General features: G+C 41.8%; 2 protein-coding genes across 21 annotated transcripts in view; both read right to left on the reverse strand.

The window, feature by feature from the left end:
* The window catches only part of TARS3 (threonyl-tRNA synthetase 3), a 78513-nt gene extending 75315 nt beyond the window's left edge, over positions 1–3198 (reverse strand). For 10 of the 18 annotated variants that reach the window (XR_012415503.1, XR_012415505.1, XR_012415502.1 and 7 more), the window contains exons 1-2: positions 2816–3198; positions 1807–1881 (exon numbers count right to left, since the gene is read on the reverse strand). Coding sequence is in view for 8 of the 18 variants with exons in the window: in XM_005560627.4 (XP_005560684.2) it covers positions 1807–1881; positions 2816–3112 (372 nt within the window). In the remaining 10 variants the exon portion in view is untranslated. The remainder of the gene's footprint in view (positions 1–1806; positions 1882–2815) is intronic. The other 8 variants (XR_012415504.1, XR_012415508.1, XM_005560628.4 and 5 more) reach the window with 2 other exon arrangements.
* Positions 3199–3337: 139 nt separating this feature from the next.
* Positions 3338–25052, reverse strand: LOC123566820 (uncharacterized). 3 transcript variants are annotated; one of them, XM_045396078.3, is made up of 5 exons: positions 24615–25052; positions 23521–23674; positions 17704–17820; positions 16319–16419; positions 3338–3622 (listed from the first exon to the last, which is right to left on the reverse strand). In XM_045396078.3, the coding sequence occupies exons 1-3, from the start codon at positions 24960–24962 to the stop codon at positions 17720–17722; spliced, it is 603 nt and encodes a 200-aa protein (XP_045252013.2). In that variant the 5' UTR covers positions 24963–25052; the 3' UTR covers positions 3338–3622; positions 16319–16419; positions 17704–17719. The 3 variants fall into 3 exon arrangements, with proteins under 3 accessions (XP_045252013.2, XP_045252014.2, XP_045252015.2); XM_045396079.3 differs by lacking the exon at positions 3338–3622 and adding an exon at positions 8278–9056; XM_045396080.3 differs by lacking the exons at positions 3338–3622; positions 16319–16419 and adding an exon at positions 19573–19671 and having other exon boundaries at positions 17703–17820.
* Positions 25053–26906: the final 1854 nt, after the last annotated feature.

Here is a 26906-nt window from a genome sequence, read left to right on the forward strand (position 1 = left end):
AGTCTTGCTTTGTCATCCAGGCTGGAATGCAGGGGCGCGAACTCAGCTCATTGCAGCCTCTGCCTCCCAGGTTCAAGAGATTTTCCTGCCTCAGCCTCCCGAGTAGCTGGGATTACAGGCACCTGCCACCTTGCCAGACTAATTTTTGTATTTGTAGTAGAGATGGAGTTTCGCCATGTTGGCCAGGCTGGTCTCGAACTCCTGATCTCAAATGATTTTTGGCCTCCCAAAGTGCTGGGATTACAGGCATGAGTCACCATACCCAGCCACAATTTTTCAAGTTTAATGATGTTGTGAAAGTGATATGCATTCAGTAGAAACTGTACTTTGAGTATTCCATACAACCATTCTGTTTTTCACTCACTACAGTATTCAGTAAATTACACGAGATATTCAACACTTTATAATAAAATAGGCTTTGTGTTAGAGAATTTTGCCCAACTGTAAGCTAATGTAAGTGTTCTGAGCACTTTTAATGTAGGCTAGGCTAAGCTATGATGATCACTAGCTTAAGTGTATTAAATACATTTTAAACTCACATTGGTTTTATTGGGACATAACCCCACTGTAAGGCTAAGAGCATGTGTACTTCCCAACACCAAAAAGCTCCTCTCTGCCTATCTAATTTCTCCTTAGCTCTAAAGGTCAGCCTCAAAGCCCGCGTCCTCCACCTATTTTACCCACTGGCACCTCCCCCCCCCCCTTTTTTTTTTTTGAGACAGAGTCTCGCTCTGTCACCAGGCTGGAGTGCAGTCGCACAATCTCAGCTCACTGCAACCTCCTCCTCCTGGGTTCAAACGATTCTCCTGCCTCAGCCTCCTGAGAGTAGCTGGGACTACAGGTGCCCGCCACACGCCCAGCTAATTTTTTGTATTTTTAGTAGAGACGGGGTTTCACCATGTTGACCGGGATGGTCTTGATCTCTTGACTTTGTGATCTGCCCGCCTCGGCCTCCCAAAGTGCTGGGATTATGGGCATGAGCCACTATGCCCAGCCCCACGGCACCTCCCTTTTCTACTGTTTACAGAATGGGTACACAGTCACACATTACAGCACTTACTTGTACACCACTGAACTCTGTTCTCTAGTTGTTTGTCCTGAGTCTGCCTGAATTCCTCAACCAGACTAATTTATTTGGGCCCAGATATTCCTCCTTCACTCCTACCAAATGTTGATGCTAGATAAATACTTACTGGTTGTTTTAATGCTTTATATACAAAAGCAAAGTAGCTAATTTCCTGAATACAAAAAAATAAAAAGGCCGGGCGCCGTGGCTCTCGCCTGTAATCCCAGCACTTTGGGAGGCCGAGGCAGGCAGATTACAAGGTCGGGAGATGGAGATCCTCCTGGCTAACACAGTGAAACCCCATCTCTACTAAAAAAATAAAATAAATAAACAAAATTAGCCGGGCTTGGTGGCATGCACCTGTAGTCCCAGCTACTTAGGAGGCTGAGGCAGAAGAATCACTTGAACCCAGGAGGCAGAGGTTGCAGTGACCAAGATCATGCCATTGCACCCTAGCCTGGGCAACAAAAGCAAACTTCTGTCTTAAAAAAAAACCAAAAACTAACAAACAAACAAACTGCAAGCACAACTTAAATAGATTAAATACATATGTTTATTAAATATGGGCAGCTCATTTCTCAAGACATCTCATATTTACAGTTTGAAAAATTTTAAATACACTAATGTGACCCAAATAATAATTTAATCAGTAATTTTAAAATTAGAAATCCTAGATGATTAACTATATACACATATTTAAAATTACAGGTAGTATTTTATATTGTTTCCATAGCAACAACTACCTCACTGTCAGGCTCGCTTTCCTTCATTTTCTTGTTTTTCATATCCTCGTCTTGGCTTTGACTAGAAGGACGCTGAAAGATAAATTATAAATGACTCACATCAATGGCAAAAAAAAAAGCAACATATCTTAAGAGAGTCATGCCAGCAGGCTGTAAGTGGCCTGTGTTTAGAGGCTCACAGCTGTGCTCTCCTGGCCACCACCTACAACTCTCAGTGGGCAAGTCATTCTCCAGGGTTCAGTCCTTCCTGTCACACTGTTGCTAAGCACATTTAATATATTTTGCCCTTGAAAACTTTTTGTCTTGAACTTTAAACAAATAATGTGGCTGGAAAACGTGTGGTTGCTGCCTGCCACATCAAATGCACTATTTCATGAAGATGTTGCTAGTTCACCACAGCTGTCCTTCCAAAAGGACTGCAGAACATCTCACAGCCTGAGAAGCTTCAGGACTCAGAAAGTTTATGATGTTAAAAGAAGATAATTTATCCTTTCTAAAATCATAAAATACTGCATTAAATAAAAATGCTAAATATACAGTTATCCTCTCGAGATAAACCACCAAAACAAGGGCACAAAAAGCTAAAACTTCTCGCCCAAAAAAACCCAACAATAACAAAAAAGAACCAGAGAGAATGAAAGAGTTTACATACGCAGCTCTTAGTCTTTCTGCCCAAGGAAAGAATAACGAGTTTTAAACACTTCAGCATTTTTTCAAACAAATGAAAACACTATTTCTGCCCCTGAAAAAGATGTGAGGCACGCTCTTTAATGGACGAATTGAGAAATCAACAGCATTTGGCAAGTCTGGCGACGCTGGAAATCCAGCGGCTCCCCAGGCCACCACACAGGAGCACACAGCAGGACAGGGCGGGCCACCCGCAGGGCACTGGGCTGTCTCTCCCCCGGGGCGCCCCCGCACCTGTCCCTGGACTTGAAAACCGCTCGGCGCGCACCATCTCGGCCCGCCCCGCCCGCGTCCTCCCGAGTCCCCACCGCCAGCTTACCTGTGCGCCGGCCTCCTGCGTCCCCTCTAGCTCCGCGCTCTCCAGCGTGGCCTGGCGGCTCAGCTCCTCGGCGAGGCACAGCCGCAGGCGGCACAGGCGGTGGCGCAGGTCGCGGTTCTCGGCCCGGAGCTGCGCCACCTCCCGCGTGAGGCACGGCCCCTCCGCCTGGCAGCTGTAGGGCGCGTTCAGCTGCTCGTCCCTCAGGCGCTGGACCTCCGTCCACAGCCAGCGGATGTCCTCCTCCTGCCGCTCCAGGCGCGACGCCACGGCCTCCGCCGCCAGGGTCTCGGCCGACATTGCGGCCTCCTTCAGGCACCGACGCCGAGCGGGGTGCCCACGACTGCCGCGAGGGCGATGCGGACACTCAGCGCAGGGCAGAAGACAGGGAGCCCGGGAAGGGGCGGGGCGATAGGGCGGGGCCGGAGCCGAGGCCTACACGTTGCAGGGGCGGGGAGGGGGGCGGGGCGCTGGGCTGGGAGGGGCACGGCCTAGGTCAGATACCCTGCAGGGGCGGGGCGGGGCGGGGCGGGGCGGGGCGGGGCGGGGCGGGGCGGGGCGGGGCGGGGCGGGGCGGGGCCTGAGGCCAGGCCCACCGTAGGGTTGGGGCAGTGGGGAAACGGGGTCTGAAGGGCCTCCCCTGCCTTTTCAGGCCTGTCTAGAGGCTACTGGCAGTAGCTTTTAGTCCGTTGAAACGAAAATCTTCCAAAACCTTGCAAAAAGGCCATCATCTGCGTTCTCCAAAAAGGCTTCACCCTTTCCTCCTCTTGAATTCTGGCAGCGACCATTCTTTCGCCTTGCAAACAGGTTCTAAAAAGTGGCAATTATAAATGGACTTTCTGGCCTTTCATGCCAAAGTTACCCACGTACAGAGGCCGCTGGACCAGGGCGCACAGAAAATCGCTATGAAATCTAAATCTGACCAGCACGAAATTGCTAGCTCCTTGAGTCTAGGGCAAATGCCACATATATCTTTGTATCCCTCTTAACCATGAGCGTGAAACTTCCTGGAGCAGGAACACCAATTGATTTTTATCCCTATTCTTAGGGCTTAGGATGTGACAAACACTGTACTAAACTCTGTAATAGTAGTAACTCCTTTAATCCTCATAACAAGAGATACTGTTATATCCGCTTATAGCTGGAGAAACTGAAGCCCAGAGAGACTGTGTTACTTGACTAAAGTCACACAGCCACTACATGACAAAGGTAGAATCAAACTCAGATAGTCTGAGGCCAGTTTCTACGTACTTAACACTATGGTACTTTTCAACTTTGGCAGAATTTAATCGAGCATGTCATATAATGTGATACAGGTAATAATGCCCTAAGAGTCCTAAAATGGGAGAGCTTAGCTTGGACTGGTGTGGTTTGAGAAAGGGAGAAATCGCTCTGGAAAATAAAGGTTGGGAGATGTTAGCAAGGAGGAAAGGCAGGTAAATTCCACTCTAGGAGCAGAATCAGTGCAGGAGAAGGAGCGGAGGGGGACAAGGTCATTGGATTAAGCTAAGTGGAATCCCGAACAGCACCTGGGAGGAGATTCCATGAAGTATGTTGCTAACCAGTATCACTGTATCTTTCTTAGTCCTTCTGTAGCAGGACGAACCGCAGACGAAACTCCTCAGACACGAGATTAAAGAAGGAAGAGGTTTTTTATTCTGCCGGGAGCATCGGCAGACTTGCGTCTAAAGAGCGGAGCTCCCTGAGAAAGAAATACTTGGCCTTTTTAAAGGCTCACAACTTTAAGGGGTCCATGTGAAAGGGTCGTGATAAATTGAGCAAGCGTGGGAAACGTGACTGGGGGCTACATGCATCAGCTAACAGAACAGAAAGTTTTACAATGCTTTTTTTCATACAGTGTCTGGAATTTACGATAGCACAAGCAGTTTAGGCCAGGGGTTGATGTTATTATTATTACTTTGTTTAACTCCTAGGGCCGGGTGGTGGTGCCAAGGTTGTCTGGCTATTTATCTTTTGTTTCTTTCTGTTTACTCCTGTCTTGTGAACTAGGCAAGGCGGGGGGAGGAGGGCAGCAGGAGTAGTAGTGGTATCCTTCCTTACTTCCTCAGGAAGCCTCTGGATACAGTTACACTGGCTCCTCATTATTCATCATTTCTCAACCCACTGCCATTGAGTTTCTGCTTCTGCCATTCTGCCATGACCAACACATCATCGAATGTCATGGACCCACTTAAGCCACCCCAGAATTTCCTTGGGACCCTTTGGAATTTGTCCCTCTTGGGCCTCCACTCCCAATCCCTAGGCGACCACCAGTCTGCTTCCGGTCACTATAGGTTAGTTTACATTTTCTAGATTTTCTACAAATGGAACCACACAGTATGTCCTCCTTTTGTTTAGCTACTTTCACTCGGTACAATAATTTTGATATTTACCTATGTTTGTGTATATATTGTTATTTTTTTCTGAGTAGTATTCCATTGTATGGATATACCATAATTTGATTATTCATTTGTTGATGGAAAAATTGGTGTTATTTCCAGGTTTTAGCTAGGATCATGCAATACCCAGTGAGCCCATTGGGTTTCCAAACTCACATCGTGGTTATTTCCTCAGTTCCAGAATGCAGAGTTTGAATAGACAAACTCCAAACTGGCAGAATCCCTATAATGTTTCCCTGACACTGGGACATAAGACTATTCTGGTAGGAAAGGCCAAGCAGAAACCACTAGAACTTTGTCAACATACAAAAATAGTACATCAAAAGCAATACTGCATTCCTGAAGGAATTGTACAGATTACTGCTGCCCTCAAGAACTTGAAAGATGCAGGGGAGGAGATTCTCATCACATCCCATTTACCTTACCTCACCATCCCATTTACATTTAGCCTGTGTAGAAGACAAATGGATGTTAGAGAATTATAGTAGATTAATATAAATTCAATTAGATGGTGATTCCAGTTGCAGCTGCTCGTCCAGATATGATTTCATTGGTGGAGTAAATCAGCATAACCCCTAGCACCTGATATGCACCTATTGAGCTAGCTAATACTTCTTTCTTTATACCTATTAGTTAAGGGCTATCAAGCACCATTTTATTTCAGCTGACAAGGCTGGCAATACACCTTCACAGGGTATCACCTCTAGACAATATAAACTCTTTAATTGTATGTGATAATCTAGTCCACAAGGACTTTGATTGCTGCTGTATTCCATAGGATATCATGCAGGTGTCCTATCATTGATGACAGCATGCTGATTTTCCCTGATGAGCAGGAAATAGCAAATACTATAGTCACCTTGATAAGGCACGTGGAGGTCATAGAGAAGGAAACACATCCCCAAATGTAAAAATTCAGAGGGCTGTCACCTCAGTGAAATTTCCAGGCATTAAGTAGTTCAGAACATTTAGAGATGTCATTTCTCTTTTTACTAAAAGGCATAATGCCTAATTGGGCCTCTTTGGAGGCAAGATATACCTCATTTGGACATGTTTTTCTAAACCAATTACTATGTAACTCAAGACTGCCAGTGTTAAATAAGACTGAGAACCTGAGAAGATTCTGAAACAGGTAATACTGCTATGCAAGCTACTTTTCTATGTGGGCCACATGAACAACAGATCTGATGGTGCTTGAAATGTCTGTGGAAGATAAGAGTTAGCCAACCTAGAGTACAGTGGTGAGATCTTGGCTCATTGCAACCTTGACCTGCTGGGCTCAAGCAACCCTCCTACCTCAGCCTCCTGAGTAGCTGGGACTACAGGTGCATACCACCAGGCCCAGCTAATTAAAACAATTTTTGTAGTGATGGGGTCTTGCTATGTTGCCCAGGCTTGTCTTGAATTCCAGGCCTCAAGTGATCTTCCCACCTTGGCCTCCCAAAGTGTTGGGATTATAGGCATGAGCCACCAAGCCTGGCCTATATAGAACTTTTACTGGGTCCTTATGGGTGAATCACAGCATAATCCTTTGGACTGGGGAGAAAAGTATGTCGTTCTCTGCAGATAACTATTCTGCTTTTGAGAAGCAGCTTCTGGTTTGCTACTGGGCCATAGCAGAGATTGAATGCTTCATCAGGGACCAGGAAATTACCATGCTACCCGAGTTTCCCTCCATGAATTGAATGTTATTTGTCCCATCAAGCCATAAGGTTGGGTATATACAGCAGCATCCTATCATTAAATAAAAGAGGCATATGCCAGATCCGTCTCAAACAGATTATGTACAAGTTTTTGGCTTAAACAAGTCACCCAGATGACCACAACTCCTGTGGCCTCATGAAAAGTTTTATATGCCCAGTTGACTGAGGAAGGTAAAATGTGGCCATGATTTACAGATGGTTCTGCGCTCTTGTGGAGCAGAAGCTTCTTTAAGTTGACTTCTGAGACATTTAATTGCTTCCTTGATTTTCAGTTTGATAAAATGTTCCAGGCTCATCTTATATTCAAGAAATCTATAATTTCTCCAAGGTGGCCCAGTAAGTTTTAATAGGAATTGTAATTTAAATCACACAGTGTGGGTCCTGGCAGCAGTCCTTGTTTCTAGGACTTTTCTGTATTTAGGATTCCCAGATAAAATACACAGTGCCTATTTACATTTGAACTTCAGATAAACAAAAAATAATGTTTATATAAATATGTCCCATGCAATATTTGAGACATATACTAAAAAGTTATTCAAGCAAAAAAGCATTAAATGAGACAAAGAAGGACATTTTGTAACATTAAGTGCCACATTCCACAATGAAAATAAAGCAATTATGAATATCTATGCACCTGTAATTTGAAAAAAACCACAGGAAGCTAAAGGAGAAAGAGAAACACACGAATAAAAGGGAAATAACAAGGCTGGGCACACTGGCTCATGCCTGTGATCCCAGCAGTTTGGGAGGCCGAGGTGGGCAGATCACCTGAGGTCAGGAGTTCGAGACCAGCCTGACCAACATGGAGAAATCCTGTCTCTAATAAAAATACAAAAAATTAGCTGGGCATGGTGGCACATGCCTGTAATCCCAGCTACTCGGGAGGCTGAGGTAGGAGAATTGCTTGAACCTAGGAGGTGGAGGTTGTGGTGAGCTGAGATCGTGCCATTGCACTCCAGTTCCGGCAACAAGAGCGAAACTCCATCTCAAAAAAAAAAAAAAAAAAAAAAGGGAAAATAACAAACCATTCTGAGTACATTCAAGTGCACACACAAAAAAGTAAGGATGTAAAAGACCCAAACAATATAATTAAAAAGTAGATATTTTGAATATATTCACATTATCAGTATGTATATATAAATATCTAACTATCTATATAAACTATACCCTGAAAATGGAAGATGCACCTTCCTCTTAAATAAATGTATGGATTCTTCATATAAATTAATCATATAGTAGGGCTCAAGAAAGACCTCAGTAGGTTTCATAAAGTAGAAATATTAGGTAAAACACTCTCAGCCCCAATGCAATAAAATTAGAAATTAAAAATAAAAAAACAACAAAAAGCCTTTTCACATGGAAATTTTAAAACTCTTAAGCATCTCTTTATTGAAAGGGGAAATGAAAAAGGAAAGTACAGACTTTCTTTAAAATAATGGTAATGAAAATACTACAAATCTATGCAATACATAGAACAGTAATCAGAAAAAATTCATAACTCTAACTCCTATATTGTTAAAAACAAAAGAATGGAAATAAATTCTCAATTGAAAAATCGAGAAAAATGACAGCAAAATAAAGCAATGACAATGTTCTAATAACACTAAATATACATTTCTTTTTCAACCCAGCAATCCCACTTCTAGAAATTTATTCTGAAGATACAAGAATGCAAAAATGCATATGCACACAAATTCAATGTAAGAGTATTTGTAATTATAAAGTACCTCATAGGGGATTGGTTCAATAAGCTATAATACACAAACAAAATGGTGCACTATGTAGTTGTTAAAAAAATAACTAAGAGGATCTTTGAACAGATATGGAATGATTTCCAGGAGATATTATGAAGCAAAAAAAGTAATGTTCAGGCCGGGCAGGGTGGCTCACGCAAGTAATCCCAGCACTTTGAGAGGCCAAGGCAGGCAGATCACAAGATCAAGAGATCAAGACCATCCTGGCCAACATGGTGAAACCCCGTCTCTACTAAAAATACAAAAACTAGCTGGGCGTGGTGGTGCACGCCTATAGTCTCAGCTACACAGAAGACTGAGGCAGGAGAATCGCTTGAACCCGGGAGGCAGAGGTTGGAGTGAGCCAAGATCATGCCACTGCACTCCAGCCTGTCAACAGAGTGAAACTCTGTAAAAAAAAAAAAAGAAATAATAAATAAATAAAATTTTTTTAAAGTGTACACACGCAGTATGTCACATGGTGTATAAGAAAAAAGAGAAAATAGAAAACATGCATATATCTGCTTACCATCACAAAAAGAAACAGAAAATAAACTAGAAAACAATGAATTTGGTTATTTACAAGGAGATAACCAAGAAATAAAGGTCCCGATTTCTAATACCTTTCCCCATTAAAGGGCTCCTGGCAGAAAGGCCTATTTCAGAGCTGGGACATTGTCGTAGTCCATTTATGTTGCTACAAAGAAATACCAGAGGCTGGATAATTTATAAAGAAAAGAGGTATATTTGGCTCACACCTCTGCAGGCTGTACAAGAAGCATGGTGCCAGCATCTGCATCTGGTGAGGGTTTCAGGAATCTTTCACTCATGGCAGAAGGCAAAGGGGAGCCCACGTGTACAAAGGTCACATGACAAGAGAGCAGAAGCAAGAGAGAGGGAACAGAGATGCCAGGCTCTTTTAAACAATTAGTTCTCACAGGTGCTAAGAGCGAGAACTCAATCATTACTGTGAGGACAGCACCAAGCCATTCATGAGGGATCTGTCCTCATGATCCACACACCTCCCACTAGGCCCCGCCTGCAACACTGGGGGTGAAATTTCAACATGAGATTTGGAGGGGACAACTGCCCAAATGATATCAGACATATAGGTTCAAGATAAGCCTAGAGCATCTTGTTTTGCTGGAAATTAAGGAAGCAGTCTCCACAAAAATGATGGGAACATGATACAAGGACATAGGAACCAGCTCAAAGGGATCCCACCAGCCAAACCAACTGAACTTCAAAAATAATTAAGTAATGAATTGTAAACCATTAAAAAATATGGGAACTCATGAGTCCAACCAATAATAGAAAAAATGGGAGAGAAGCCAGAGCTCAGTTTATAGTCTATGCCAAGGACTAAATAGCAAACACAGAGGCAAATGGGAAATTAGAAAACCATCACTTTGCCACCTTCATAGTAAAGACTGGATCAGACAAGAATAATCATGCTCAATCTAGGGAATAGTGCTGAAAAGCAGCAGGATACCGGCATGGACATAAAATGTTCCCCCACAGGCTGTTAACTAGTTGCAAGGGAGAAAACAAAAAGTAATTATACAATGGAGAAATCAGGCAATACCTTGATCAGGTGATCAAAATGAGAAACAGGTGGACTTTATGTACCTCCAGATGTGATATTCTAAAGAAGGTGTAACATCCCTGTATAGAATTTATAACAAGAATATATAACCCCAATCTAATCACAAGGGAACAGCACATAAACACAAAATGAGGAACATTTGTTTTTAATCGTGGAGGGGAGAAACTGTATTCTTCAAAAATGTTTATATAATGAAAGACAAAATCTGGAATGCTCCAGATTAAATGATACTAAAGTCATGATGATTAAATGCAATACCTCACCCCAGATTGGATCCTGGAAGGGGTAAAATTGCTATAAAGAACACTATTAGACAAACTAAAAAAATTGGAATACAGATGGTATATCAGATAAAAGTATTGTGTTCATGTAAATTTATGAAGTTGATAATTGTTCTAAAGTTATATGAGATTTCCATTCTTAGTAAAAATAAGCCAAAGTATTTAGTTACGATGTATGTAACTTATGTTCAAATTGTTCAGAAAAAAAAATTATAGAAGGAGAGAGAACGAATGTTAAAGCAAAGATAAAACGTTTGCCTCAAACATAAGCTTCTTAAAACATCCTTAAGATTATGTTTACTCCCCTGGGTAAAACCATTACGAGCTTTCTACTGCAAATAAAGTAAAATCCAAATTCTTTATCAGGACCTACCAGGCCAGCAAGATCGAGCCTCTGATGGCCTCTCTTAGATTATACCATGACCCCCACACCCTGCAACCCCCCGTGCTGGTTCATGGAGCTCTCAGATTCTCAGAAACATCCCTCTCTCTCCTGCCTCTGGGATTTTACACATTCAGTGTCTTGGCTTGATAATATCCTCTGTCCACTCTTTATGTCTGACTTCTTTTCATCCTGGCAGTTTTAGCTTAGTGCCACCTCCCCACTCTATTTAAGGTAGGTCTGCCCCCATTCTCTCAGTATCCTTTTCTACCATATCATAACTGTTACCAAACATCCAGGTGGTTAGGAAGGTTATATAATCTGCAGAGTTCACGTATCAACCACTTCAACTGCTGACGAAGCTACAAAACACATTTCAGTAAATAAGCATGTTAAAGAGCCCTTAGAAGACATCAATAATGTTGACTACTGTAATCAATCCAGTAGGAAATAAAAATGTTTGTTATTGCCCAACTGCAGCTTACAGTTAAAAAAAATACTCTTCAAAATATTTTCAGGAGCCTCTAGTTTAAGAAAGTTACTATGGCTTGGGGTACAATCACTACAACTGATACCTAACAGAATGACAACAGTAAAGGCTGAGGAAGAAGTTCCAGACGTTGTCCAATTTCTGATTGCTACCTTGTTTTCTTAGAAACTTACAACTTCAGACAAGAGAACATTAATGCATTAATGAGGCTACCAAAAAAAAAAAAAAAAAAAAGAAAAAGAAAAAGCCACATAGGCAGTGTTGTCACACATGGATTATAAAATTATATATTCCAGTCATAGTCAGTTAAAAGTACATAAGCAAATGTGATCTAGCAGACAGCCTGGGAATCTAGAGGACCTTGGATATCGTATCTAATTCCCTGAGTTTGAGTCTTGCCATCTGTAAAACAAAGAAATGAAAACTTTCCCAGAACAGTTAAGATTAAATGAAACCCGTGGAAACACTGGATACTTTATAGGCTTTTAAGTGTCTGTCTAAAAAATAATAATTCACTAGGAAACTGCAAAGAATAACTGTAAATTTCCATGTTTAAGTCCAAATTGTGTTGTAAGCATATTTACTTTAAGCAAGCAAGCAAGGTAAACTATGTGCACAAGCGTGATTTTTGTTGTTTAAAATGATTTTCAATGTATAAGGTGACTCAAATGGGATCTAATAAGGCACCTCACTTCACTTGGTCAGGAACAATTTCCTGGGTGTCTGACCAAGAAAAGAGATGAAGAGAAAGAAGTAGGTTTACAAAGGACAAAAAAGGAAGACACAGGATTAGAATGGGTTAACAAAGCAAAAAATAAACCTTCCCAAAGTGAGCAATGAAGCAAGTGGAAATAAGGAAGGTTGAACAGTAGATTAGGATCCACCAAAAATCCTCATGCTTAAAAGAAGCCAAGCCCCATTTGTTATACACTCAATACGCTCTGTTTGTGCTAACTACATAAAGAAGATGAGGCGGGGCAATCTGGACACAGACCTGGACACTCTGACCTCTGGCACAGAAGGGGCTACAGGAGTGCTGGGGGAGAAAGGCAGCAGGGTAGTGGAGTCATACCAAGCAACAAGAAAGATAAGGTAGTACATTTTCCACAAATTTCAATTTTACTTCCTTCCCTCATGACACACACACAAAAAGGATGGGAGGAAGAAACTGAGATCACAGGGAAAATAGTAAGAGACATTCAAAAGGGCAGGTCTTAGAAACTTACTAGTTTGGGGAGGTCAGAGAACAGTAGCATATAAAAGAACGCTAAGACAGTTCCCAGGTTTAGGCATGGGAGACTAGTTTGATTATTTCATCTTGTCCCACTCACAATGACAAGGAGAATTATTGAGGGAACACATGATGGGGCTGATAGAGTGCTAGGAGGTGGATACATGAAAATGTAATTGTCATCATTTTGAACAGCCATGTCACTCCAAGTAAGATTCCCTAACATATATGATATACAGACAGATATATGAGTTTGAAACTCTGGAGATGAATGCGAATTTAGGAATCCCTGGAACACAGGTCATGACTTCAGTAATGGGAGTCAAAGATTACTCAGAGAAAGCACAGAATGAGAAGAGAAGAAAGAAGTAGGCCAAGGAAGAAGAGATCAGAGGAGACCAAGGCAGGGTGATAAGATCAAAACAGAAGAAAGGAATCTGATGGAGGTCCCATTAGATTATCATGTCCCTTCCCAGAGGACAGGGACATGCCTTTTTTTGTCTCTTATACCCAATTATCACAGGGCCTGGCACAGAAGCCACTTAATGTTTTTTTTAATTGTGTTCTACTATTCACAGTTTGCTGTATCCACCAGGTGAGAAAAAAGTAAGTATAAATAAGCACAGATACGGATTTTTTAATACTGTATATTAAAGGGGCCAGATTATACACAATATTTTATGCCTTACTTTTTTACTTAATATATCTTAGAAGTTTGCACATGCTTATGGAAGGACTGGCTGCATTTCTTTTGATCTACAACAGAATATTCTATTATAAAACTGCACACTATAATTTTTATTTAACCAACTCTTTATTGGTGGACATTAAGAATGGAGGAATGTTTCAACAAGGGAACAATCAACAGTATCAAAATACTGCAGAGGGGTCAATTTGGGGACTAAGAGAGGAGCCACTAGATATGGCAACTAGGAGATAAATTTTAGTGCAATGATGAGGGCAAAATCCAGATTACAATGAATTCAGTGAAAAAAGGTGAAGACATGTAGCTTATTCTCTCAAGAAACTAGGCTATGATAAACTGGCAAAGGCTGTAAGAGTGGGAGGTGAGTCGTTTCCTCCTTCGTGTAAATATATTTACTTTTAAAAACACTAGGCCCAATTTTATATCCTACTTCATTTTACTTTATGAACATGTTTATGTAATGTTTTAGACAGTGAAAAATAACTCATTTCTGCTATTATAAAACTGTTATCTTTAGATGTTCACAAGCAACTTCCTAAAAGGAGGTAGCAGTAATGGAGCTATGTCTATTATTCTTTCCCATCAACCCCCTTTCTGGAGATGTAAACATGTGTCTATCTAGCTTTTAATTAATTTTTGCCTCTTATCTTCATGGCTCTCCATATAAACCTTAACCCTTTTTTCATATATGTATATGTATATGTATATGTATATGTATATGTATATGTATATCTAGAGAGAGAGAGAGAGAGAAGAGGGGGTCTTGCCATGTTGCCCAGGCTGATCTCAAACTCCTGGGCTCAAGCACTCCTTTCACCTTGGCCTCGCAAAGTACTGGGATTATAGGGGTGAACCACTGTGCCCAGCCTCAGCCTTAACTCTTAAAATATCTTCAAACCCATGTTCTTCAGTTCTTATTTTTAAGAAATTTGTGTTTAAACCAACTATAATTTATTTTGACAAAAATTGGAGTTAAGACTCAAACTTCCTCAAATGGTCAGCTCTCCTAAGACTATTTACAGAATAATCTATCTTTTCCCTATTAAGTTAAAATACCATCTTTATCTTATACTAAATTATCATTAGCATGACTCTGGTTCTAAACTTCCATTGGCTTTATCTGTCTGGCCCAGGGCTATTCCACAATATTTTATTTAATATCTGGTTGAACAAATCTATTCTTTATTATTTTTTATTACTTACTCTTCTAAACAAACTTTAGCATCATTTTGTCAAGTTCCAAAAATAAATCTACAGGTTTTGTTTTTTTTTTGTTTTGTTTTGTTTTTTTTTTTGAGACAGGGTCTCATTCTGTCACCTACGCTGGAGTTCAGAGGCATGATCTCGGCTCACCGCAATCTCTGCCTCCCAGGCTCAAGTGATCCTCCCACCTCAGCCTCCTGAGTAGTTGGGACTACAAGTGTGTACCACCACACCTAGCTAATTGTCATCTACCTGCCTCAGCTTCCCAAACTTTTGGGATTACTAGTGTGAGACACTGTGCCCAGCAGATATTACATTTATAAATTAATATGAAGACATGGTGATAACTAACATATTTATAATATGAAATCTACTCATCCAGGGACATAGAATGCAAATCTTTCATTCCACTCAGCAAAATTTTGTCATGTTCTTGATAAAAGTCTTGCACATGTAAGTTTATTCCTAGCTATTTAATTTTTGCTGAAATACTTGAAAAAATACTTTACCACTATATCTCCTATGTGATTATAGCTAATATTGGGGAAGGCTATTGGTTTTTATATAACAGAGCTTTTAACTAGCAATCTTAAAAATTGGGTTTTTTTTTTCAGTTGGTTCCTTTGGATATTTTTAGGTAAACAATCATGTCAACTTAAAATAATGATTGTTAGTTTTCTATAAAGATTATGACATCATAGGAAAATACAGTAAATGCTTTTTATTTTTTTAATTTTTAATTTTTTTAGAGATGGAGTCTTGCTCTGTCGCCCAGGCTGGAGTGCAATGGCATGATCTCGGCTTACTGCAAGCTCTGTCTCCCAGGTTCACACCATTCTCCTGTCTCAGTCTCCTGAGTAGCTGGGACTACAGGTGCGCCTGCCACCATGCCTGGCTAATTTTTGTATTTTTAGTAGAGATGGGGTTTCATCGTGTTAGCCAGGATGGTCTCGATCTCCTGACCTCATGATCTGCTTGCCTCGGCCTCCCAAAGTGCTGGGATTACAGGCGTGAGCCACCAGGCCTGGCCTAGTAAATGCTTTTTAAAAGAATATAAAACTATAGAGAATACGACCTCAATTATTTAAACATATGTTTAAGGGTTTTGTATTTTACTAGCAAAGAAAAAATATATAAGGGTAGAAAATAGCCATCATGTCAACAGTGATTATATTAGGTAGAAAAATTATGAAAGACTTTATTTTTTTCTTTTCTTTTCTATATTTTACAATAGATTGCTTATGAGTTTTATAATGTTATGGTTGCTTATGAGTTTTATAATAAAGGTTTTTAAAATTTTTGCAACATGGTAAGTTATACTTCTTTATATACTAAAAACAAAAACAAAACTTTCTATTTGAATACCTTTGACTTTTATTGCAGACTTACAGACCCTTGAAAGAAAAGGCAATTCCCTCATACTAGTTCTGGTGTGACTCTACCCATCTCTCCCTTCACTTCTACCTTGGTCTTTTTTCCACCTCCCACTTTGGCTAGTCGTCTCTACTCAAAATGCTTGCTTGGCTTAATGGTTAGAATTCAGGGAAAAAGAGACCTTGAATTCCTAATCTAAACTAAGGTTATACATGAGGGAAGTAATAAAGGGAAACTAGGTAGTAAATAAGATTTGAAGGACTTAAAATACCCAGACTTTAATTCCTCTAAGATTATAGTCATTAATCATGCTTTTATATCATATTATCTCTTAACATTTAATTTCTAAATATAATGTTCATGAGGAAAAGAGAAAATAGCTTGGCTTCCTTCCTTACCGAATATTGTTCTTGGTATCTTCTAGGTGTTCCAGAAATGATGTCAGATTTGGCTCATCAGAGTCCACAAACCATATTGGTGAAGAAGATGCATAGGATTCCTGTTTAGCACAGAGACACCTGTGTTAAACGTTTACATACAGACTAACCCAAATATGCAATTAAACCACATCACTAAATGGCAAGATGACCATGGATTTAAACAAAATGTATGGGGGAAAAGGCAACACATTAAAACCCATGTGAGGAGCTGGACTTTTGAGACAGCCATTCTCCTTGCATAGCACTGTCTGCTGCTACAGCTCATAGAAGTCAACAATTTTCTTCAACACTGGTAGGCAGCCTCTAAATGGCCCCGATCACCCTCACCTCCTGCCATTCATACCCTTGTAAAATTCCTGCCCCTGGACCTAGTGACTCACTTCTAACAAAGAGAATGCAGCAAAAGTAATAACATCACTTCTGAGATGAGGCTACAAGGAGACGATTCCTGCCTTGGTCACCCTTCTCCTGCTCTCTCCATTGCTCCCTCTGATGGAAACCAGTTGCCATGTGATGAGCTGCCCTATGGAGAGGCCCACATGGCAAGGTATTGTAAAAGTCCTCTGACCAATAGCCATCTAGAAATGGAGGCCCAGTCCAACAGCCTGTGAGAAAAATCCTGCCAACGTGAGCTTGGAGATGGATTCTCTCCCTATCCTGCCTTGGGATGATCATAGCCACCACCAACACCTTCACTGCCTGGTGAGAGGCCAAGCCAGTAAACCCAAGGTAAACTGCACAGAATCCGACCCACAGAAACTGTGAGATAATGTTTGTGGTTTTAAGCTGCTAAATTTGTTACAGAGCAATAGATAACTAATTCAAACACCATACAATTATAATATTTTATTCTATCACACAAACCAAGTAATACTAAGAAATGCCATTACTATACATATATTTTTGGAACACAATTACATGTGATTTTTTTAAAAAAGCTAATGAACTAAGCTTTTAGCCACTAACAGACATTTACTCTGTTAATTTGTATTGTTTTCAATTATAAATTGGGGAGAAGCCATTATTATATATTAGCTTCAGAACAACTAGGTTCAAGTCATGGAAAACAATTTTGCACCAACAACTTTAGGAAACACTGCTTTGAAAACTATAATCTGAATTATAGCTGAAGCCACAGAAGCCAAATATTTACCAAAGGTTCTTTTAAGAAAAGCAAGTTGGCCAGGCATGGTGGCTCATGTCTATAATCCCAGCACTTTGGGAGGCCAAGGTGGGTGGATCACGAGGTCAGGTGATCGAGACCATACTGGCCAACATGGTGAAGTCCTGTCTCTACTAAAATTAAAAAAAAAAAAAAATTATCCGGGCATGGTGGTACACACCTGTCATCCCAGCTACTCAGAAGGCTGACACAGGGGAATCGCTTGAACCAGGGAGGCGGAGGTTGCAGTGACCTGAGATTGCACCAGTGCACTCCAGCCTGGTGACGGAGAAAGACCCTGTCCCCCCGCCGAAAAAGAGAAAAAAGAAAAACAAGTTGTGTTGAAGGAGGACATCATTAACAGTATATCTCTTCAATAATAGTTTAGTTTACTATTCTCATTCTTCTCATTCCTCTCTTACTGTGTCCCAAATCTCTTTACAGGCTAAAAGAAACTCTTCAGAATTAATCCTATTCATAAAGAACACCACTTACTGAGTATTGCACTTTCTTCTTCAAATTCTTCAGCATACACTGGGAATACATCCTATGGATCATTTTTATGTGTTTAGTTTTAGGTTATTTATTTATTTTTTGTTTTGGCTAAAGAAACTGTAACTCGATTTAGGACCTCATTCCATTAGGTTAGTATTTGTCTAGTTAAGTTCAGCACAAGCAAAATAAAATACGTGTTGTTGCTCTGGACTAAAACCCCTCAAAACCATATTTTAAAAATTACAAAAAAAAAATTAACTGAAATCATGTTTTTAAAAATCTTGCAGATGAAAAGATATGATATAAAGTAGGTTTAAGTACCTATTTCAATGGTTCCCAAAGTGCGGCCCTCAGACGCCCAGGTCCAAACTATTTTAATAGGAATACTAACATGGTGACATTTGCTGTAAGGGTGCAAATACAATAGCAGGTAAAAATGCTGGTACTTTAGCACAAACAAAGGCAGTAACACCAAACTACTAGTAGTCATGGTATTCTTCACTATGCACAGGAAAGGTTTAAAAAGGAAGGGCAGGCCAGGCATGGTGTCTCACGCCTATAATCCCAGCACTTTGGGAGGCTGAGGCAGGTGGATCACCTGAGGTCAGGAGTTTGAGACCAGCCTGGCCAACATAGTGAAACCCTATCTCTAGCTGGACATTGTGAATGTATGCCTGTAGTCCCAGGTACTTGGAAAGCTGAGGCAGGAGGATTGCACAAGCCTGGCCAACATAGTGAAACCCTATCTCTAGCTGGACATTGTGAATGTATGCCTGTAGTCCCAGGTACTTGGAAAGCTGAGGCAGGAGGATTGCACCCAGAAGGTTGAGGCTACAGTGAGCTGTGATCATGCTACTGCACTCCAGCCTGGGTGACAGAACAAGGCCCTGTCTCAAAAATAAAAAGAATGTCTATGATGAAGCAGTGAAAATTTTACTACATTTTTATTCTTGAATATGTCTTTTTAATATTTCAAGTGATGAAATTGGAAGTACACAGGAGCATTCCTACAGACTGCCTGAGAAAAAACCCTCGTGTCACTAAGTCGTGAAGTGAATTAAGCACTTTAATGGAATACCATTTTTACTTGAAAGGATGACTGACAAACAATATTATTTCAACGTGGGTTTTTGGGAGACATTTTCTCAAAAAACGAGATTCTGTCATTTCAAGAAAAACAACAGACAGGCCATAATAAAATTCAATAATAAAATTGCTAATAATAAAATTCAAGTTTTTGAACAAAAAATTAGAATTTTAGAAAACTTATATCCACCATAGCTTTCCAAAAGTATTCTGATGAGATTGATGGTGATATTGATGAATGTATTTTGATACTGTATAATCAAATGTATCAACATGTAGAAGATCTTGGTGAACCATTATTTTCTAAATGACCAATGCATGATGTTATAATGTCATGCAAGGGTAAAAGATCCAAAGTTCAAGAAAAACCAAGTTTTTATGGAGTATCAAAAAAGAAGTCTAGGCAACATGGCAAAACCCTGTCTCTACAAAAAGATACACAAAATTAGCCAGGTGTGGTGATACACACCTGTAGTCCCAACTACTCTGGAGGTTGAGGTGGGAGGATCACCTGAGTCCCCGGAGACTGAGGCTGCAGTGAGCTGTGATCACACCACTGCATTCCGACCTGGGAGATTGGACATTGTTCACATTTTTTCAAGCAAATATCACACAATAAATTGAATGCAGATAAAAATGACATACCAAACATCAAAGAAATTTGCAAAAAATGTAAGATTGTGCTACTTTGGGTTTAGAAATTTTTTCATAAAAGCATTTATAACAAATGTAGTGAGCTTTTAAAGAATAGTTTAAGTATTTCCGATTTAATTTCTAGTGATAAATAGCAATACATATAACCTACATAAACCAAAGCTCCTTGGGCCCTCATATATTTTTAAGAGTGTAAAGGAGTCCTGATTCCAAAACTTTGAGAGCTGCTGCCTTCTCCTCCACTTTCCTTCCTTTCCTAGAATTTCTTCCTTGGAAGAAACATCCCTTTGCCATTCTATATTAACTTATAGAGTTCCATTGATGTCAGTTTTGCTACATCCCTCCCATCCTTCCACCTTTTGTGTAGACACAAAACCTGACTACAGGACTCGACCAGCCCACCCATTTCCAGTGATCAGCTGTCAAGGTGGGCGAAGCCAAGAAAATCTGGGTTTTTCCCTGAGACTAAACTTCTCTTTCTGGGAGATCTGGAATCACAGGGACAAGGTTGGCCACCTTGGGGTAGTCAGAATTTATCTTGCCTAAACGGGGAGAGGTTAGGCAAGTTTCTAGAGAGCCAAACTGCTTTCTAGAAAATTAAAGATAATTACACTTTCTGCCACGACTGTAAGAATGCCCATTTTATTGCACACTTTCTAACATTTTTACCAAACTGATAAATACAAGTTGGTACCTGGAAGAAAAAATGCCAGGCATGGTGGCTCACACCTGTAATCCCAGCACTTTGGGAGGCCAAGGCAGGCAGATCACCTGAGGTCAGGAGTTAAGAGACCAGCCTGGCCAACATGGTGAAACCCCGTCTCTATTAAAAATACAAAAATTAGCTGGGTGTGGTGGCAGGCACCTGTAATCCCAGCTACTGGGGAGGTGGAGGCAGGAGAATCACTTGAACATGGGAGGTGGAGGTTGCAGTGAGCCAAGATCATGCCATTGCACTCCAGTCTGGGCGACAAGAGTGAGACTTCATCTCAGAAAAAAGTTTCCATATAATTTGTTTCGTCTCTAGAAACCAATTCAGCAGTGAGAACTGAAAGCCACCACTTGGAAGGTTTCAAGCATTTAGCTGTACCTATTGATGTCTAAAGCATTAGTTAAGGTAGAAACACACACACACACACACACACACCATGTATTCAGTACCAGGAAACATGACTGACTAGATGGTATAGTTATCCAACAGAAAGCGCACAATAACTGAAGCCACTGTAGAGGAGTAAGTTATGACACAGATCTACAATATTGTTGAGTGAATAAGCAGATTACAAAAAAAAAGTCTGATTTTTCAAGGGAGAGGGAACATATACAAGCATAGGAGAAAAGATGAGCAGATGACTGGAAAAATACAAAATTCTGATAGTGGTACTTTCTGAGTGGTAGAATTATCAGTAATATTTTCTAGTTTTACCTAAAATTTTTCTAAATTTCTTAAGAAGGTTTTGTTGTCCATATTATAAAATATCCACCACCCCAGGAAACTTAACCTTCAGCACAAACTCTGCAATATGTTAAAAGTTTGTTTAGTTTTATATTTAAGAGACAATCTATTTTGAAAGACATCTAAAATGATGACCAATATTTAAACCTATGCATTAATATTTTTTAATCATATGCTTTAAATTTTGTAATTTTGATAAGGTTAAGCTTCATATCAATCTTGAAAAGGTAAGTTTTCCATTTGTCTTTAAAATATGACCTGCAATATGCCAGTTTTTAAACAGCAAATGGGGCTCAAAAATCGCAATATAAATTCAGGCAGTGTTCCTTACATAGAATGTTTAAGTGCTTCTAACACTGCTCTTTTTCCCCAGTTATGAAAACACATTACAATTATCTAGCATCTAATTATTCAAGTCCTTTGTTTCTCCTCCATTCTATTAGTTTTATAGTAATTTTAAGGCCTTTGAGGATGAAGTTGTCTGTGACGGCTACCACAAAGGTTACTGTAAGTGGACAAATTTCAAACAAGTTTATCACCACTACCATCCCCACTATAAAACTGTCTTAATCAAGGGCAACACATTTCAAGGTTAACCAAGACAACCTCGTTACCGGTCACTGCTTAAGAAAAGGATTTTTTGGTCTTATTTAGAAATAACTTTTTGTATCTATTTTTCTCTATAAATCCACTGAGACCAATGTGTGGCTCTATCTCAAGCACCAGCAAGCTAAACTGCTTGCCAGAATGTTCAGTTTTTGTATCTTTCCAAAGGTAGGACACAGCTCTCTTTTGATATCATAATTTTTTGAAAATTGATGCACAAACAACTTCTTGGAAGTTCAGCCAGGCATGGTGGCTCGCACCTGTAATCCCAGCACTTTAGGAGATTGAGGCAGGTGTATCACGAGGTCAGGAGTTTAAAACCAGTCTGGCCAAGATGGTGAAACCCTGTCTCTACTAAAATTACAAAAATGAGCCAAGTGGTGGCAGATGCCTGTAGTCCCAGCTACTGAGGAGGCTGAGGCAGGAGAATCGCTTGAACCTGGGTGGCGGAGGTTGCAGTGAGATGAGATTGTGCCACTGCACTCCAGCCTGGGTGACAGAGGGAGAATCCGTCTCAAAAATAAATAAATAAGTAAATAAATAAATAAATAAATGTAAAAGAAAAGACAAGACAAGAAAGTTCAGACATACAGCAGCTGTAATTCTTCTGAAGGCTGGTTATGGGACGCATTACTTTCATACTTTGTTGTTCAATAAATAAATGTGGAGTGGAGAATAAAGTAAACTGACAGAACTACCATATAAACTAAAATTCTAAGTGCTCTGGCAACAAAAGAAACTTAAAAGACACACACACACACACACACACAGAGAGACACACACACGGTTTTCCCTGCTAATCATTTTACAACTGAACAACCAAGTAGCTAACCCAGAGCCCACAAAAGCAGAGTAAAAATTCTAACACTTGGTGAAATAAAAACGCACATATTCCCCTCTGAGCTAAAAAAAAAAAATGCTTAAGTCTTCAAAGATAGCAGCAATTATAGCTACTGAGAACATCACTGTAAGCAAACTGAGGCAGAGAAAACAAAGGTGCTGATGAGGAATTGAACCACCTAAGCTGCAGAAACCCACTGGATGGTTTCCTAGGTTCGGAGTTGGCATTATCTTTCAGAATGATTTCTGAAAGAGACACATAATACTGTTACAAAGGATCTGGAGAAAGGGATGCTTGCTTTATCACTCTGGCTCTCCAATCATGCTTTACATTTTCACTTCTTACACTCTCTTTCATATGAAGTCAATTTACAGATTTCCATCAAGCCCTTAGAGATCTTTTTGTACACAAGTTCTTGATGTTATCTCTGCACTTTTGACAAATTCTTAGCAGCTAACTTACAAGGCAGTTAAGATTTTTGTTCAAGTACAATATAGTTAGAATAGGTTCATATACTCAATAAAACAAATATTTACTAAGCATTTATTGAGTGGAAGATAAAAAGCACAAAGCATAATTATAAAATATTTTCCCCTGCCACCATAAAAAAAAACGTAAAAAGGCTCACAGAATATAGCATAACATGACCAAAGCAAAAATAGCAAGGACTAAAGAGGGGAGGAAGGGAAAATATCAGCATGAACTGAATATGACCCAGAAGAGCCTTGATGGTCAGACATGTAAAGAAAAATTGGGTAGGGTTAAGGGGTGGAGGTCAGGGACACATTCTACAGGGGAAAAACAGCTGACACAGACGCCTGAAAGGAAAAGTGGGCAGAGCACCTGCACAGGACTCTTACCTGCCGCCTCCACGGTACAATGGGCCTTTCCAGAACACAGCAGCGCAGCCAGGCCCCAGGGAGAGGGATCACTCAAACAGCACCAGAGGCTGCATTCCAACTTTTCCTCCGTCAACGACTCCGTTTTCATTGTTAGTTTCTCCTTAAACACAAACTTAAAAACAACTGGCTGAATACGGGGGATCAAGGAAAACCTGACTGAAAAATGAGGCCTTAAAACTTAAGGGCCTTGGGTCCTAGTGCGGTGGCTCCTGCCTGGAATCCCAGCGCTTTGGGAGACAGAGGTGGGTCATTAAAGTCAGGAGTTCGAGACCAGCCTGGCCAACACGATGAAACCCTGTCTCTATTAAAAACACAAAAGTTAGCCAGGTGTGGTGGTGGGCGCCTGTAATCCCAGCTACTCGGGAGGCTGACGCAGGAGAATCGCTTTAACTACTGAGATCGCGCCACCGCACTCCAGCCTGGGCGACAGAGACTGTCCCCCCCCCCCCCAAAAAAATCTACCTCTCAAGTAGCTGGGATTAAGGCGCCTGACACCATGCCCGGCTAATTTTTGTATTTTTCAGTAGAGATGGGGTTTCACCATCTTGGCCAGGCTGGTCTCCAACTCCTGACCTCAGATGATCCGCCCGCCGTGGCCTCCCAAAGTGCTGGGATTACGGGCGTGAGCCACCGCGCCCGGTCAAAAAACCCGAAAATCTTAAAGGCCTTTTGCCTTCTGCGCCTGGGCTCAAACGACGCCAGAGCCGCCCTGCCCCGCCCTATCACGGTTCCGGGAGCGGGCCGGCTGACTGAGAGAGATCTTGAGTCCCTAGAGGACTCCTGCCGCGCGGGCTCCCACCTGGGGGAGCGGCGACCGGGGCCAACTCGGGCCGGCAGCCCCCAAGCCAGCCCCGCGTGAGGATCCGGAGAGACGCGCCCTCTGCCTCCCATCCAAGCCTCGCGCAGTCCCAGGGGCCAGGGCCGGGCTAGTCGCGGGAGAAAGAGGCAGGGAACCGGAGCCTCTCCCGGGCAGGCTCCCCTTTGTCCCGGGACTCCGGGCGCCCCCTCTCCGCCCTCGCCGTGCCCCGGGAGGCCGCTGCCAGGCGCCTCACCCTGATATTGCAGTGGAGCCCTGAGCGGCGGCTGGACTCCTGGTTCTTGTGGAAGATAGAACAGCCAGCAACTTCAGTTTGGCCTTGAACCCTGACACCGACATCTTCCTCTCCTGTCCAGCGGGAGGGGCGCGGAAGGGAGAGCCTGTCGGGGGCAGCTGTCATTGCCGCGACCACCCAGCGACCGAGCTCTGGAGGCTCCGCCTCTCCCAGCCGCCTCGACCTTTGTGGGAGCGCGGATGGAAAACGGCAAGGGGCACAGAGGCCTCCGCGGGAAGCTGTGTGGCGGCCTGGGGGGCTGCTCCCTTTGTAACCAATTCCACCAACAGGAGGGGCGGCTCCTGTCATGCCGCAGCTTAAAAGGGCAACAGCACCACCGTCCCCGCCATCGCCCCTGAAAGGGCTGCCCCCACCCTGCCACCGTCCCCGTCACCTCTCACCCCTCACCCCTCAACCCGGCGAGCCCCGCGCGCACGCCTTTCACGAATCCAGAGCGTGAGCGGGCTGCCTGCTGCCCCCCTTCTCCCCTTGACCCAGCACCTTTCTGCCCGACCCGTCTGGTCCCTCCCTTCCTCACACTGGAAGCTCAGGGCGGCAGGACCACCAACTCGTGTGTGTGTGTGTGTGTGTGTGTGTGTGTGTGTGTGTGTGTGTGTGTGTGTGTGTGTGTGTGTCTCCCAAGGGAACAGAGCACTGCTGAGTTCAGCATGATTTTTAGCTCGTGGACTGTCAGCAAAATACAGTCATAAGAAGGTATATGCTGTTTTGTCTTGCAGTGACATCATGTTGCTCATGTTTTATGTTTTTCAGAGTTCATTAGTTTCTATTTGTTCTCAGTTAATATCCAGCTGAATAGATTAAGTAGAATACCCCCAAATTGAAAGTCACTTACATAAGGTATAGTGAAAAATATGTCATCCGCTTAAACTATAGTTGAAGATGTGTATACGTTAGTTTTGTGTAGCCAACACTGGATACTGGGTAAGGGCACAGGATCCCGGGGCTAGACTGCCTGGGTTCAAGTTCCAACTTAGCCACTTGCTGGTTGTGAAATACTTGACAGCTTTAAGCCTCAATTTCTTTTTTTTTCTTTAAACGTATTCCCAAATGTGATAGTTTCAGTTTCTTGATCTGAAAAACAGAAATTATTCAATCAGAGTCTACATGAAAACTAAAGTTTTTGAAGCCACTGCCTGGCTCAGGAAAGTCCTCAGCTTTAGCCGTTATTAGCTATGATTATTATTGTGTTGGCTACATGTGCATTAATGAGTCAGGAAAATGCTCAAGGATAACCAAGTATCCAAATTATCTCACCAGACTGAGAGAGATGCATGTGTGCATGCTCATATTTCAGCTCAGAGCCTTTTGACTAGAAGGTTCTTGAACTCAGAGGCCCAGGCACTATCAACTTGACTTGGCAGTGGAGCCATCACTTTTGTTGATCAATAAAATTGACATAATGCTCTTTTTTTTTCTTTTTTTTTGCACCAACCATGTGCCTAGAGCTAGCTGTGTCAAGAAGAGCATGCTTCAGTTGGCTGGAGTGAGCAATTCAACTTGTGAGGAATGAGAAATGTTACTGTTGAGACAAGAAACACAAAACCCCAGGGTAAGGTAGGAATCACTGAAAGTCAGGCAAAGGAACCGGCATCCAGTAATGAGTTAGGCTTTGCCGGCGTCTGGCCCTACAGATGGCTCTTTGGAGAAGAAAAAATTAAGCCAGGCCCGAAGGCACAGATCCTAAGGGAATGCTGGCAGCTCTAGGCTGTCTATGGAAGAGAAGCAGAGGATGGCACCTGGTTGAAAGAGGGGTCTGGGGGACATAGCTTGATCCTGTGTTTATAGATGGAGTCTGCTGATTCCTGCGACTGGGGAAGGAGATCATGCCCGGATCAGGGGACCTCAAATCAGAACTCTTCCCACCCACACCCCTTCTTTTCAGGGCATCTTTCATTGCAAACAAAAGATAAACTAGTTGGAAAGCTCAGCGGATTCTCACGGTGGTGCCTAGCAGGCCAGGCCTAGCTGCCCTTTAACCTGTGACTGAGGATAATGCCACTGGCCTGTAACCACACATTGGAAAATCTTTAATCCATGGACACGCCATGCCCACAGAGATAGCAGTGCATGGTTCTTCAGGTTTGGGGTGCTGTCCTGGCAGTTGCCTTATAAATATGTAGGATTAAAATGGGAAGCCCTGGAACTTAGCTAACCTTTACCTCCCCCCCCCCCCGCCAAAATGAAGGGGCGCTAGTTTTGTTAGCTTTATGAAAGATGGATCTGTCATTGTTT

This window comes from Macaca fascicularis, chromosome 7 (assembly GCF_037993035.2).
Source record: "Macaca fascicularis isolate 582-1 chromosome 7, T2T-MFA8v1.1".
NCBI classification, from domain to species: Eukaryota; Metazoa; Chordata; class Mammalia; order Primates; family Cercopithecidae; genus Macaca; species Macaca fascicularis.